Source organism: Euprymna scolopes, chromosome 19 (assembly GCF_053919585.1).
Source record: "Euprymna scolopes isolate OS-2025 chromosome 19, ASM5391958v1, whole genome shotgun sequence".
Classification (NCBI taxonomy): Eukaryota; Metazoa; Mollusca; class Cephalopoda; order Sepiida; family Sepiolidae; genus Euprymna; species Euprymna scolopes.
In genome coordinates, this window is record NC_136500.1 from 20,098,038 (window position 1) to 20,114,074 (window position 16,037).

General features: G+C 38.6%; 1 protein-coding gene across 3 annotated transcripts in view; it reads left to right on the top strand.

Moving 5' to 3' along the window:
* The window catches only part of LOC145303474 (uncharacterized), a 266,228-nt gene that overhangs the window by 222,115 nt on the left and 28,076 nt on the right, over positions 1–16,037 (top strand). For all 3 annotated transcript variants that reach the window (XM_080144825.1, XM_080144826.1, XM_080144827.1), the window contains 3 exons: positions 901–1,228; positions 7,409–7,620; positions 12,288–12,448. In XM_080144825.1, coding sequence (XP_080000951.1) covers positions 901–1,228; positions 7,409–7,620; positions 12,288–12,448 — 701 coding nt within the window. The remainder of the gene's footprint in view (positions 1–900; positions 1,229–7,408; positions 7,621–12,287; positions 12,449–16,037) is intronic.

Here is a 16,037-nt window from a genome sequence, read left to right on the forward strand (position 1 = left end):
GTAAGCAGTGTTAATTTTAAGAGCCAATGAAAAGTAAACAGTGTTACTTAATTTGAAGAGCCCAATTAAATATGGACAGGGTTACTTAATTTGAAGAGCCAATGAAAAGTAAACAGTGTTTCTTAATTTGAAGAGCCCAATGAAAATGAAAAGTAAACAGTGTTACTTTAATTTGAAGCCCAATGAAAATGTAGTTCAAAAACATAAGAATATCTGTAAACTAATATTTACAGAAATAAATAATGCTGAAAGTGAACCTTCATTCATTCTCTTTCTCCATTTCTTTTAACATAAATTCACTTTCTTTTTTATTTTAATTCATTTATCATCATCAGCAGTCTTGCTGTTCTTAACAGCATCGGCGACCACCGCTCTCCAAATTGTGGAGCCATGGTAATCTCGGGAAGACAAGTTAAGACGGTAGTTTCCCCCATTGCTTTTCATCTTGATTAGTGAGTGCATCTCCCCCAGTGAGTTAAACGCGTCCCCAGATACCAACCTGGAATTTCTATGACTCAGTGCGGTACATACAGCGCCTAGCCTTATCAAATGGTCACCCATTTAGTATTAGCCAGGCTCATCATTGCTTAACTTTGATAATCTTGTGACAACCGGTGTGTCAATGTGATTGTGCTGTATTAATTTATTATAGTTAAAAAAAAGCATTTTACTTTCTGTCCAATGATTGTAAAATAATATTGTGGGTGTCTGCGTTCATACTGTAATGGAAATATTTTTAAGCAAATATACATAAGATGAAGAATACAACTGTGTAATTTCCACAGGTCCCATTAATTATGCAAATACTATCAATTGTACTTGGATGTCAATTTATTTTTATGAGATATTTTTTTTTATTATTTAACTGTATTTTTAATTTGTTTGTCAATTTATTTTCAGGTCTTGATAATTCTTCCCACCCGAGTGATCATTCAATTTCAGAAGTGTTTAATGCCACAAGTCTTTCGTTGCCTACGTCTTTCAGTACTGCTAAAGCAGGTAAAGTCCACTTCCCAGTAAGTGATGGAAGTCGAGGTGGAGGTGGTGTGAAGAGTTCAGTCAGTGAAGAAATTCAAGAGAAATGGTCTCAATCCTCAAATGGCAGCAAGTCTAAAAGACCATCAAGCCGCAAGAGTGATGAAATGTCTATTGCAGAAGACATAGAAAATTCTACAACAAGAAAGAATGATGATAATGACGGCACTTCTTCGTACACTAAAAAGACTAAGTGAGTATCTGTTCAAGTCCTCGTTTGGAGGTGGTGCCTGGGGTAAATATTTTCTTTTAATTTTATATACTAACAAGTTACCACTTATCAAGGCTTAAAGGCAACTCAAAGATTGGAGTTAATGAGTTTGTCTGTGGGATCAGTAATGATTGTTGGGACTGGGAAAAGTTTTATTATTTAAGAAGACGGCTCAACAAAAATTTGTTAATATTGAACTTTAAAAATGATCATGTTTTAATCAGCTGGGAAGCAGCCCCGTGGTATTGTTTTACAGACATGTAGTTCTTGGAAAGAAACTTTGCCCATGGAAGTTTTGTTTAGTTTTGGATATATGGAGAAAGAAAGGGAAAATATTTTCAGTGGTTGTAGCTATACAAGGTCATGATGTGAATGTTTTATGGTGGTGGTGGGGGGGGCATAGAATGGAGCTTTATCGAGTCCGTACTACGAAAATAACAATAGAGAAGAGAACGACTAACAACCTTTCTATGGTGAGAAAGAGGCTGCAGGGAGGAGATGAGGACATTCCTCACGAGATTTCAAAATCCATTTTGTATTTTGTCAAGGCAAGAAAGGTGCTCTGAGCAGCACTTACCCAGATGTGGCAACCATACTCTGTCTTGAGAAGCATTTGACTCTTATGCAGGTAGAGGGTTGTGTTGGGAGTGAAATACTTCCTGGAGTGATAGAATGAGCCAACCATTTTTCTATTAGCAGATTTGATGCAAGTCCTTTCATTTCAGATCTGGAGTGGAGATCAGTCTTAGAAGTTGAGGGCTTTGTCTTTAGTTGACTTTTGACAAGTATTTTTGTTTATTAACCAAACCCATATGATTTTTGGAATATGACATCTTCATTCTGTGATGTATATGTGCATTATAAAGATTTTTCTGTATTTAAAAAAATCATTTTTTAAATAAGTGTAATTCTAAATATGCACTAAATAAACTTTATGTTAAGACTTGAACGTATAAACATCCAAATTTCTTTAGATGTTTTTTTTTTCAACAGCCTTTGTTAAAAAAAAAAGGGTATATTGTTCTATTAAACTTTCATTGTTTAAATAATTTGACTTTGCTCGTTTTATAAAAAAATAAAGGTCGAAAAGACATTTTTTACTCAGTAATGAACTTTGGAAGATTGTTAATGAAAAAACAAAAACACAATCATCAAAAATTCATCAAATAGGATCCTGAACAGAAGTGTGCGTTCTATCTCTATCCCAACCATTATCAATGGACCAGAGGTTATCTCGTCAGCATCAGACAAGGCCAAACTATTTGCAAAGAACTTTGCAGCTAATTCTACCCTATGCGACGAAGGCCATCAACTCCCCATATTTCCTCCTATAACACAGAACAAGCTAGGTAACATACAAATATCCGTGCATGAGGTCGCCAAGCTAATAAAAAACCTAGATTCCAGTAAAGCAACTGGCCCTGATGGCATCCCAATTATAGTGTTAAAAAAGCTTAAACCAGAACTTGCTCCCATACTTACGAAACTATTTAAGCGCTGCCTTAAGGAGAAGTGCTTTCCGACCCCCTGGAAGACCTCATCAGTTTGCCCTGTATTTAAGAATTCAGGTGATAAATCATCTCCCTCTCAATACAGACCAATAAGTCTTCTCTGTGTTATGAGTAAGTTACTGGAATCAATATTAAATAGAGAAATAGTCAACCACCTCAGCAGAAACAACCTTCTTAGTGACACACAATATGGTTTCCGCTCTGCAAGATCTACCGCAGATGTGCTGACGGTTATATCCCACAGGATTAGTGAATCTCTTGACAAAGGCTTCCTTTCTAGGGCAATTGCTCTTGACATATCAAAGGCCTTTGACAAAGTATGGCATAAGGGTCTACTTCACAAGATTTCCAGCTACGGTATAACTGGAAATGTTTTCTCAATCATTAAATCATTTCTCTCCGATAGGCTCATAAGAGTAGTGGTAGATGGACAAAAATCGGAGGCCTGCAATATAAATGCTGGAGTCCCTCAGGGGTCAATCCTCGGCCCAACTCTCTTCCTGATCTACATCAATGACCTCCCTAAACACATACTTAAATCATTCGTTGACATCTATGCTGATGACACGACCATCTACGGCAACACATCAAAGGCTGTAAATGACGAAGTTCTCTCTGATTCTCTCTCCTCTGATCTCGAGCGCGTGGTTCAGTGGGGGAAGATGTGGCTAGTTACCTTTAATGCATCTAAAACCAAACTCCTATCCTTACATCATCAACGCTCTGATCCCCAGCTGGACTCAATTGTGATGGATGGCTCTCGTCTGGGTGAGGCCCCGTGTTTTGACAAGCTTCTGGGTTTGACCTTTACTCCTGATCTGAAATGGAACACGTACATCAAGTCTGTTGCCAAGGTCGCAGGAAAGATGGTGGGATCCTTCTACCGCTCCAGAAGATATCTCACTACTGATTCAATTCTCTATCTATATAAAAGCCAAGTACGGCCAAGGATGGAATACTGTTGCCATATCTGGGCAGGAGCTGCCAAAAACAGCCTATCATGCCTTGACAGAGTACAAAATAGACTTCGTGGTTTAGTGGGGGATGCCCTTTTCTCTACCCTGCAACCCCTCTCCCACAGAAGAGACGTTGCGAGCCTATCCTTGTTTTATCGTTATTTTCATGGCAGGTGCTCGTCTGAACTCCAATCAATCTTTCTTAGAACTGCACGCCTGTGGAATTGTCTTCCGTTTTCCTGCTTTCCGACTGACTACAATATGGTTGTGTTCAAGTCTAAAGTAAATAAGTTCTTGATGAGCCGTTCCATATAAGTTATTAAATTTACCAAATTTTCATTACTAATGATTACTATATTGACCAATTTCTACTGTACACTCTTTAACCCTTATCCTTGAGTGGCCTCTGGGCCTTGATAATGTGGTGACGCCTTTGTAAAAAAAAAAAAAAAAAAAAAAAAAAAAAAATCCCTGGTCCCCCCTCGCCAAACTTTCACGAAAATCACCCGTCTAGCTGAATCCACTGTGAAAAATTTCCCCCACTCTATATCTGTGCCTAAATCAAAACGCGGATTTCATGAGCAAAGCTTCTTTCTTAGAACTGTATGCCTGTGGAACTCTGTTCCGTCTGCCTGCTTCCCTCCGGACTACAACTTGGATTTCTTCAAGTCTAATGTTAACAAATTCCTAATGAACCGCCCCCCCTAATTAAACACTTCATAAAATCTCCTCACTAACGTGATGTACTTGCAATAACCCTTATCCCTGAGTGGCTTCCGGGCCTTGATAAGTGGTGATCACTGTGTAAAAAAAAAAAAAAAAAAAAAAAATTATTTCTAGTTGCCATTTTGACAAATCACTTGCAAATTTAACAGTTTCACTCGCTACGTAAAGTCCTGAAGCTTATCAGGGCAGGGGGCTTCCTCAAGGAGTAAGCGATTCATTTCAATTGGTATAAAGTGAGGATCCGAGTGTTGGTGGTGAAAGGAAAGAAGGTTGGTTTTAGATGTTTAAAAAATATAAACCACTTTTTCCCCCATTGCAATATATGCTCCAAGTCAGAAGAGAGAGGAACAGATCTTAGTCATTAATGCTTTTGAATGTGTTGCCATAGATGGTTATGTCAACAAATGATCCTTCAATTTGCAATAGCTTTTTAAGTGCCAATAGGAGGTTTTATGAAGATCCCCACACTTTAGCTGCTATTAGTCCCAGCTTTTGACCTAGAGTGATAAAATAGAGGGTCACATTTATCATTAAATAGAATCTGTCCTGGGTATGACAGGAAACTGAAGAGCGGAAAATCTTTTACAAAAATGACTGGGCAAAGTGAAAAGGGTTTGTAAAACAAAGTAGCAAATCAATCAACTAATCATTGTAGATTGGAAGGTTAGTGTAAGGGAGTCACTGATATGTGAACCACAGACTATGGAAAATGAAGTGAGAATGACAAGCCTAAAAACAAGAAAAAGAAACATAATCTGCTTTACCCCTCCCTTCCCATTATTATCTATTCAACATTAATATTGGATGCACCTTCTTAAAACTAATTAGACATTTCAACATAAGCAGCCTGATATGAATGTTATCTAGAATTTCAAGATTAAAACCTCAAAATATTTTATATATTACTAGCAAAAGTATCCGTCGTTGACTGGGTTCAAAAACAGCCTACAGAAAATGGACTCTGATTTATGAAAGTATGATAGGTTATGAAAAGGAAGGGCTGTAAAGAGATAGCTTCAAATTTGGGGGTATCAAAACCAAAGCAAAGTATGATGAAAGTAAAAATAAAATAGATAAACCCCATAATTTATTATACCATACCTGTTCACACTGAAACACTTATCACAATATTCTGTGGATCTATATTAAAAAAAACCTTGTTAAACTTTGTGACATATTTCCATTCTATGGAGGTCGGGCACAAATGAACACCCCATAATTTTATCATACCATATTTCTTCAAACTGAAATATAATTATCAAAGTATACTTACACAGATAGATATAAAAAGTCTTAAAGTTTGTGCCTATTTCCATTCTATGGAGGCCAGGCGTGAACGCAGACACCACAATTTTATTATACTATCTTTATTTAAGTTAAAACATACTTATCAAATTATTATTATGTACATCTATATCAAAAACACTTGTAAACTTTTATTTTTTAATTTTTTATTTCCATACTTTGTGGACCAGGCGCATACGTAGACCCCACAATTTTAATGAATCATCATTATGCCAGATCAAACATACCTATTCCTGTGTCTCGATACATCTTCTATCATTATATGTGATCAGTTTTCTATAATAGTCAACCATATAGGAGTCTAGTCGTGACCAGACACACACACAGATGTTCAGCTTTATATTATAGATTTATTTTCATTTTTATTGGAATCCTTTAAGACGAGTAATTTGTATATTTATTTATTTGCAGACTGTTTTTGTTGTTTCACGACGCTTCGGTCAACTATTCCTCTGCCCTTCTTGAGGTGGTTAACCATGACAGGATAGAAATGCTGATTCTCTTAACTGAATCCTCTGTAATTACTGTCTTCGGAGCCCATGTCACTGGATAGAGGCGTTGAGTCTCTACGATTCTAAGTGAGCATAGTATGAAGATAATGGTTTCATTCCTACTCAAAGCAGACCAGAGGATTAGTTGGTCAAAACATGTTGAGACAACAACAACTATCAAAGGCAGTAATTACTGAGGATACAGTTAAGAGACTTGGCATTTCTATCCCATCGTAGTTAATCACCTGAAGAGGAATAGTTCGCCGAAACAACGGTCAAACAACAATTATGAAGATGAGGATAACAGTCCACTAATAAATAAATAAAATACTCAAGATTTCTTTTCTTCTATCATAACATTTGAAATCCTAAAATGACGTACACCTTCAACGGTCCTTGTAGAGGCATTTGAAGATTTCAAAATCAACTAATCTCTTATTCAGTTGATCCTTTTCTTTGGCCGCATGACCTGATGGTTGATCACTGGAAATCTTTGACAATCACTACCTCTGTTGCATTTTGCATTGCTGGCCATCTCCTAACATCTCAACCAGAAGTCTCTGACATCTATTTTGTTGCAACAACGTCTTTGATGGTTCTGGTATATAGTTAGTCACCCAGAGGCAGAATTAATTCAGAAGCTAATCATTTCTAGCTCTCTTTCTGAGTGGCTCAAGAATATCAGTGGACAACCGAAGACCTGGACAACAACCATCAAGGAGGATTTGGTTAACTTCTCAAGACTGTGGTTGGCTTTCAATGGTGTAATTGTGATTGGTTAACCATCTCATGTTACCTTGCTCAGGGCTGCCATACATGGGTTGTCATAGTTCAAGATGTGGTGCAGGCCAGGAAAGAAACAGACTCCGTTCGACTAAGGTGAATGCCATTGCAACAAACAACAAACGCTTTGCCATATTATTTTATTTATGAAAATGATCAAATCTCGGTTATTAATATCATAAAAATTTGTAAAAAAAAAAAATGAATGAATTCATTTAAAAGAAAAAAACAAAACAAAACAAAAAAAACAATTTCTCTCAATAGCAGGTTCATTATCTCAGAGTTTAATTAGTGATTGAACATTAGTGATCACAGTAGGTAAGAGTCTGGCATCCAATTTTTTTACCTAAAAAATTTTGAAATCTCACTTTTCTTTTTTTCCTTTTTAAGGCCTTCTGCTTCTGAATCCGGTGACGATACAGCCACAAATGATGAATACAGTCGAAGTTTTGAAACTTCAATCAGCAGCAGCTACAGGGCTTCTCCTGTTCGTCGACTTCCTCAGCCTTTAGTCGGAACCAGAAACCAAAATTTGCCCTTTAAATCGTCCAGGTGTCGGCTTCGAGGGTCTGAAAGTGACACAGAGGATTCTTTCCAATCAGGTAGGGAAACAAAACATTCTTTAAAATTGAAGAAAAAAGAAATATCAATTTTAGCCTGAATTTTGCAACCTTTTCTTGTCCAGTGGTTAGTCATTTTCTAATATTACAAATGCTCGTTCTTCAGTTCTCACAAGTCAGCTGTCTCCAAATTCATCTCCATGCAGTCTTGTCTAATCACTTGCTTCAAAGTTTTCCTTGGTCGGTCAGTCTTCCTGCAATTTAGGACATCTATGCTTCTGCTATGGTTTATTTAGGAGATTGAACATGCTACATGACTATACTACCATAATTAATTCTCTATTCTCGGTAAATGTAATGCTTTCAGCAAATCCTCTGACCTGATCTGTTAGGTTTCGTCAGATTTCATATAGCAGATTTATCCAATTATGCTTTTGTTTTGGAAATTAAATAAGAGTTTTTTTTCATGAAAATTTCCAACTTTTCTGGAAATAATTTTTTTTCTATTTAAAAATAGATAAAAACATAATAGATATCTCACTGCTGATGCAATTCTCTATCTATATAAGAGCCAGGTACGTCCAAGGATGGAGTACTGTTGCCACATCTGGGTAGGAGCTGCTAGAAAGAACTTATCCTGCCTTTATAGTTCAAAATTGACTTCGTAACCTCATAGAGGATGTCCTTTTCTCTTCCCTGCAACCTCTTTCTCACAGAAGAGATGTTGCGATTTGTCTCTGCTTTATCGTTATTTTCATGGTAAGTGCTCGGTTGAGCTCCAATCTATGGTCCCTCCTCGCCAAACTTTCACAAGAAACACCCGTCTAGCAGAAAACACTATCACTAATTTCCCCCACTCTTTATCTCTGCCTAAACCTAAATGTAGATTCCATGAGCAAAGCTTCTTTCTTAGAACTGCACGCCTGTGGAATTGTCTTCCGTTTTCCTGCTTTCCGGCTGACTACAATATGGTTGTCTTCAAGTCTAACGTAAACAAGTTTTTGATGAACCGTTCCATATAAGTTAACAAATTTGCCGAATCTCCATTACTAACGATTACTATATTGTCCAGTTTCTACTGTACACTCTTTAAACCCTTATCCTCAAATGGCCTCTTGGCCTTGATAAGTGGTGATGCCTATGTAAAAAAAGAAGAAAGTTCATAACAATTAAAGGGAGATAACTGTATTTTAATTTTTTTTTAATTTTTTTTATTTTGCTCTATTCTCTGAATACCTTTTTTAATTCAAAATATTTTGACACGTTTTCCTCTCCAAAATAAAATCTAATAACTTGTTCCTTAACTAACACTCCCTCCCATCACACACATATACTTTGATAAGTTGTAATTGAAATTTTATCGGACTCCTTGCCCTTTTCATCAGGATTTTTTCGTTGCTACTCCTAAATAGTGTTCCTATCTTAGAGGACACCATTCATTCCCATATTCCATTTCAATCTTTTTATTTTTGATGTTTCTCTTAGCTTCCAGTCTCATTTAGAAACTGATTTGCTTGTTTTCAGATGACCTTGAGCAACAGTGGACGGTCAAACATTTAGCAGAGAGTTGGGTGGGCCTTATTAATCTACCTCAATAGCATTTTGTTTGGTTCTTTATTTTTCTTTCTTTTTGGGCATGTGTAGATTGTCCCACTTCCCATCAGAACTTGTGTATGTTTATTTTTTGAAAATAAAATTTAATTGGGTACAGGATCATGAACTAAATGTGTTATTTTGGAGAAATTATCTAGTTTAAAATAGGCAAAAAGTCTTTTGTTGTCAGAAAGTAATGATGTATTCACTCCTCCTCCTCCACAAATAAAAAATAAAATTCTATCATTTTCATTGTAAAATTTTGTTTATATTAAGTACCAAGATCCAAGTGTGATATCTATTCAGACACTTTAGCTGTTGTGTCCTTTGTAAGTGGAGAAATCTGCTTAGACTGGGGCAATTTAAATTTAATATCTAATAGAATTGCAGGAATAGCTTACTGTCTTTCTTTTCTTAGAGCTTATCGAAGAAGAGAGGTGTTACATGGTTGGTCTGGTAGATATCATTTTGTTTCTGCACAAATATAACGTGTGCAATGAATTGTCTTCAATAGGTATCAAGTTTTGCTATAAATAACCTAAAAATGGTTTATCTGTTATAAAACAAGAACAAAATTTTGTCCAGTAATTCTTAAAAAAAAAAAAATTGCCTTGTAAATGTTTGAAATGATCAAAGAGTTCCAGATAAGAATGCTCTGACTTAAACATCCCTAATCTAGGGAACACAAGACAAGTCTATTTTTGTTTTTGCTTGCAGTGTTCAGTAAGCATTAGATACTGTTCGCACCAGGTTATTTATTTTGTATATATATAACTAGACTCAAACTAGTCCCAGGTCCTGGATATGACTTTAAACTATATCCGATGGTAAGGCTCCAGCTTGCGGGCTTTGGGGAGTGTGGAGCCACTCCTTAATTGCCATTGCGCCCAGGTCCCCTCTGACCCAGAGTGATAGTACCTACCTGTTAGGGTCCCAACCATTGGATAAATAGAAACTGACTTGAAAAAACAAATATATTCTTTTAAAAAGATTTTCTTCAAAATCACTTGATTCAGCATTAAATAACCTGAAAAGGATTGATATGCCGTAAAACAAAAACAACCGACCATACTAGTGCCAGGACGGTTAAAATCAAAAGTCTTTAACCACTTTCATGTTTCCTTATGGAGATTAAAATCAACATGTAATGCTATTAAACTTTGTCTCGAATGCTTATTCCAAATTGGATCAAAATCAGTTACATCATATTGATTCAAGGAAATGTCTAAAATTTAAGTCTTAAAAAGGTTTCAAAAGAAATTCAGTGAATTTTGATTAAATATCTAATGACTATGAATCAAATTTAATATAAGCCTGCTATACTGGAATTTTCAAATGGGAGGTTATTCCAATATCAAAACTCTTTAAAATACTCCAAAGAAACTGAACATTTGAGGAATATTAATTCATATCTAATATTTACTTTTTAAATTTCACAAGAATCGGAGATATTTGAATTTTTCTTGAAAGGTTCCCACTTACTCTGTACTCTTTTGTATAAAGCTAAATATAGCCCCCATTAGTCACCCTTACGTCTAGAAGCTGTATTCCAAAATTTCTAATGATTAGTTAATTAGTTTTTAGAGTTAGTCCTCTACATATACACATATAAATATATACACACATCTAACTTTTTATAAATATATATATTCTTCCCACCCGTCAGGCAAAAATTTTTTCTAGTTCTCCAGACAAAACTATGAGAGTAATTCCAAAAGTAAAGCCTCAAAAAATCTTTTTACTCCAAAAGTTAGAGCTACGAAAACAGGCATGTTACCTGTAAAACAAGTGACCTGTTGTGCTCCATAATTTATTTTTCTACATAATCACCACAATTTCTAAATGCACTTTTGCCAGGAATTCAATGATGCATCTCTGCTTCTGACATGCATCCATGACAAGGGTTGCTTTCTTAGAGTCTCACACCATCAATATCTGCAACAGAGTTGAAACTTTTAGGTTATGAATGCATCAGTTCAGTCATCATAACAATGCAATTTGCAATCCCCTTTGGTCCATTCGGACACAATAAAAAAAAATTAGAGGCATTACTTTGGGAGTGCCCCTTATATTTTAAGTGCTGATCAGAAGCATGAAAGAAAAGAAAATAAAAGTTCGGCAACCACCTAGGAATTAATCTGTTGCCTGAAATGAATTCAGAAATAAATCATCTTCTTTGAAAGACAACAGTGAGTGCTTTTTTTTTTTTTTTTTTTTTTTTTTTTTTTTTTGCAATAGGTCACCAGAAATGATAATTTATATATGTAAAAGTAAATTACTGTTATAATTCCGATTTTTATATGTGTATTTGTTTCTTGTCCAGAATTGCCCCTATATTAAAAAAACGAAAAATCTTTGTAGGTTCTGCTGACAAAATGAAAATGTCATATTTCAAAATTCAGATAAATTGATCAAGACTTTTCTTTTTAATTAAGAAAATCAAACTTTGAGTAAGAAAAAGAGGGATCGTCTCACGTTGCCATCTTGAAGAAACAAGGTTAGATAACTCCAGAATAATTCAAATATACAAGATCAGCTTTGTAATGCCTATGATTTTTCCATCAATCACTTTGTTTGAAAATGATTTTATAAAAATGAAACGATTTGATCAATTTACATGATTATAATATGTTTTTTTCATCCTGTCAAAAGCATGTACACCAAAAAGATTTTTCTGTATCTTTGTATTTTTATATGGAGGGAATTTTGAACAACCACAAAATATTTTTGTATACAGTAATATAAAGTGCAAACACAAGTGAAGATTTTTTTGTTTGTTTGTTTCTCTCTTCTCTTCCTCTTCTTTGGCTTTATTTCTAGTTTAAAAGTATTTAACCTGCAACTTCTCGGACCATTTACCAGTGGTTTTGTTACAGAACAATTTACTAATTGTTCCAAAATAGAAGTGGCTTGAAGAAAAGAGACAAAAAAATTGTTATTTTATTGGTATTAGATTGCAAATAAAAGTTGAAAATTGTAATAAATTCTTGAAAATGGAATTTCTAAAATTAATTGAAGTGGTTTTATTATATCTGGAAAAAAAAAAAAAATTAAATATTTAACATAATTTTTATCTCATTTCCATTTAAAAAATGAAATGTATTTTTTGTTGTTAGAAACTCTTTCGGATGCAAGTGATATTGAAGTAAGGATCCGTGCTCTTTCTGAGGATCTTAAAAAGAAAAAACTAGAAGCTGATCGACTACGACAGGAGAAAAAAGCCAAATATCGGGAAAAATTAAAAGCACAAGAAGAATCTCTTATCAAACAAATCGAGGTAAGAAAAAAAATCCATGTTTTTCTATTTTTTCTTGGTTTTGCATGATTACATTAAGATTTTAGCCTGTAAAATCAACTATGCAGAGTTCAAATCCGAACACATGCCATCCCCAAGTAAAATCACTTTTTGTCAATCCTCTTTCTCTCTTCTTCATCTCCCCCTCTGTTCTTTATCCCCTCTCTCTCTTAATTCTTCATCCCCTCTCACTCTCTCCGTCTATTCTTTATCCCTTTTCTTGTTCTCTTCTTCACCTCCCCTCTCTCTTCTTCACCTCCCCTCTCTCTTCTTCCTCCCCTCTCTCTTCTTAACCTCCCCTCTCTCTTCTTAACCTCCCCTCTCTCTTCTTCACCTCCCCTCTCTCTCTTCTTCACCTCCCCTCTCTCTCTTCTTCACCTCCCCTCTCTCTCTTCTAAACCTACCCTCTCTCTTCTAAACCTCCCCTCTCTCTCTTCTAAACCTCCCCTCTCTCTCTTCTAAACCTCCCCTCTCTTTCTTCTAAACCTCCCCTCTCTTTCTTCTTCACCTCCCCTTTCTCTCCTCTTCAGCTCTCTCTTCTTAAACTCCCCCTCTTTCTCTCTCTTCTTAAACTCCCCCTCTTTCTCTCTCTTCTTAAACTCCCCCTCTTTCTCTCTCTTCTTAAACTCCCCCTCTTTCTCTCTCTTCTTCAACTCCCCCTCTTTCTCTTCTTCAACTCCCCCTCTTTCTCTTCTTTAACTCCCCCTCCCTCTCTCTTTTCTTTAACTCCCCCCTCTCTCTCTCTTCTTTAACTCTCTCTTCTTTAACTCCCCCTCTCTCGCTCTTCTTTAACTCCCCCTCTCTCTTCTTTAACTCCCCCTCTCTCTCCTTTAACACCCCCCTCTCTCTCCTTTAACACCCCCTCTCTCTCTCTCCTTTAACACCCCCTCTCTCTCTCCTTTAACACCCCCTCTCTCTCTCCTTTAACACCCCCTCTCTCTCTCCTTTAACACCCCCTCTCTCTCCTTCAACCCCTCTCTCTCCTTCAACCCCTCTCTCTCTCTCTCCTTCACCTCCCCCTCTAACCTTCACCTCCCCTCTCTCTACCTCTCTCCTTCACCTCTCCTCTTTCTCCCTCTCTCCTTCAACTCCCCTCCCTCTCTCTCCCTCTCTCCTTCAACTCCCCTCCCTCTCTCTCCCTCTCTCCTTCAACTCCCCTCTCTCTCTCTCCCTCTCTTCTTAACCTCCCTCTCTTCTTCACCTCCCCCTCTTCTTCACCTCCCCTTCTCTCATCTTCCCTCTCCCCCTCACCTTCCCTCTCTCTCTCCCTCACCTTCCCTCTCTCTCTCCCTCACCTTCCCTCTCTCTCTCCCTCACCTTCCCTCTCTCTCTCCCTCACCTTCCCTCTCTCTCTCCCTCACCTCCTTCACCTCCCCTCTCTCTCTCCCTCTCTCCTTCACCTCCCCCCTCTCTCTCCCTCTCTCCTTCACCTCCCCTCTCTCTCTCCCTCTCTCCTTCACCTCCCCTCTCTCTCTCTCTCTCTCCTTCACCTCCCTCTCTCTCCTTCACCTCCCCTCTCTCTCCCTCTCTCCTTCACCTCCCCTCTCTCTCCCTCTCTCCTTAACCTCCCCTCTCTCCTTAACCTCCCCTCCTCTCATTCACCTCCCCTCTCTCTCTCATTCACCTCCCCTCTCTCTCTCATTCACCTCCCCCTCTCTCGCATTCATTTCCCCCTCTCTCTCATTCACCTCCCCCTCTCTCTCATTCACCTCCCCCTCTCTCTCTCATTCACCTCCCCCTCTCTCTCTCATTCACTTCCCTCTCTCTCTCTCCTTCACTTCCCTCTCTGTCTCTCCTTCACTTCCCTCTCTCTCTCTCCTTCACTTCCCCCCTCTCTCTCCTTCACTTCCCCCTTCTCTCTCTCCTTCACTTCCCCCTTCTCTCTCTCCTTCACTTCCCCCTTCTCTCTCCTTCACCTCCCCCTTCTCTCTCCTTCACCTCCCCCTTCTCTCTCCTTCACCTCCCCCTTCTCTCTCCTTCACCTCCCCCTTCTCTCTCCTTCACCTCCCCCTTCTCTCTCCTTCACCTCCCCCTTCTCTCTCCTTCACCTCCCCCTTCTCTCTCCTTCACCTCCCCCTTCTCTCTCCTTCACCTCCCCCTTCTCTCTCCTTCACCTCCCCCTTCTCTCTTCTTCACCTCCCCTTTCTCTCTCCTTCACCTCCCCTTTCTCTCTCCTTCACCTCCCCTTTCTCTCTCCTTCACCTCCCCTTTCTCTCTCCTTCACCTCCCCTTTCTCTCTCCTTCACCTCCCCTTTCTCTCTTTCCTTCACCTCCTCCCTTCTTCTTCACCTCCCTCTCTCCCTTCTTCACCTACCCTCTCTCCCTTCTTCACCTACCCTCTCTCCCTTCTTCACCTACCCTCTCTCCCTTCTTCACCTACCCTCCCACTCTCCTTTAACTCCCCTCTTTCTCTCTCTCCTTTAACTCCCCCTCTTTCTCTCTCTCCTTTAACTCCCCCTCTTTCTCTCTCTCCTTTAACTCCCCCTCTTTCTCTCTCTCCTTTAACTCCCCTCTTTCTCTCTCTCCTTTAACTCCCCCTCTTTCTCTCTTTCCTTTAACTCCCCCTCTTTCTCTCTTTCCTTTAACTCCCCCTCTTTCTCTCTCTCCTTTAACTCCCCCTCTTTCTCTCTCTCCTTTAACTCCCCCTCTTTCTTTCTCTCTCTCCTTTAACTCCCCCTCTTTCTCTCTCTCTCTCCTTTAACTCCCCCTCTTTCTCTCTCTCTCTCCTTTAACTCCCCCTCTTTCTCTCTCTCTCTCCTTTAACTCCCCCTCTTTCTCTCTCTCTCTCTTAACTCCCCCTCTTTCTCTCTCTCTCTCTTAACTCCCCCTCTTTCTCTCTCTCTCTCTTAACTCCCCCTCTTTCTCTCTCTCTCTCTTAACTCCCCCTCTTTCTCTCTCTCTCTCTCTTAACTCCCCCTCTTTCTCTCTCTCTCTCTCTTAACTCCCCCTCTTTCTCTCTCTCTCTCTCTTAACTCCCCCTCTTTCTCTCTCTCTCCTTTAACTCCCCCTCTTTCTCTCTCTCTCTCTCCTTTAACTCCCCCATTTTCTTTCTCTCTCTCTCTCCTTTAACTCCCCCTCTTTCTCTCTCTTTTAACTCCCCCTCTTTCTCTCTCTCCTTTAACTCCCCCTCTTTCTCTCTCTCCTTTAACTCCCCCTCTTTCTCTCTCTCTCCTTTAACTCCCCCTCTTTCTCTCTCTCTCCTTTAACTCCCCCTCTTTCTCTCTCTCTCCTTTAACTCCCCCTCTTTCTCTCTCTCTCCTTTAACTCCCCCTCTTTCTCTCTCTCTCCTTTAACTCCCCCTCTTTCTCTCTCTCCTTTAACTCCCCCTCTTTCTCTCTCTCCTTTAACTCCCCCTCTTTCTCTCTCTTTCTCTCCTTTAACTCCCCCTCCATCTCTCTCTTTTAACTCCCCCATTTTCTTTCTCTCTCTCTCTCATTTAACTCCCCCTCTTTCTCTCTCTCTCTTCTTTAACTCCCCCTCTTTCTCTCTCTCTCTTCTTTAACTCCCCCTTTCTCTTTCTCTCCTTTAACTCCCCCTCTGTCTCTCTCCTTTAACTCCCCCTCTGTCTCTC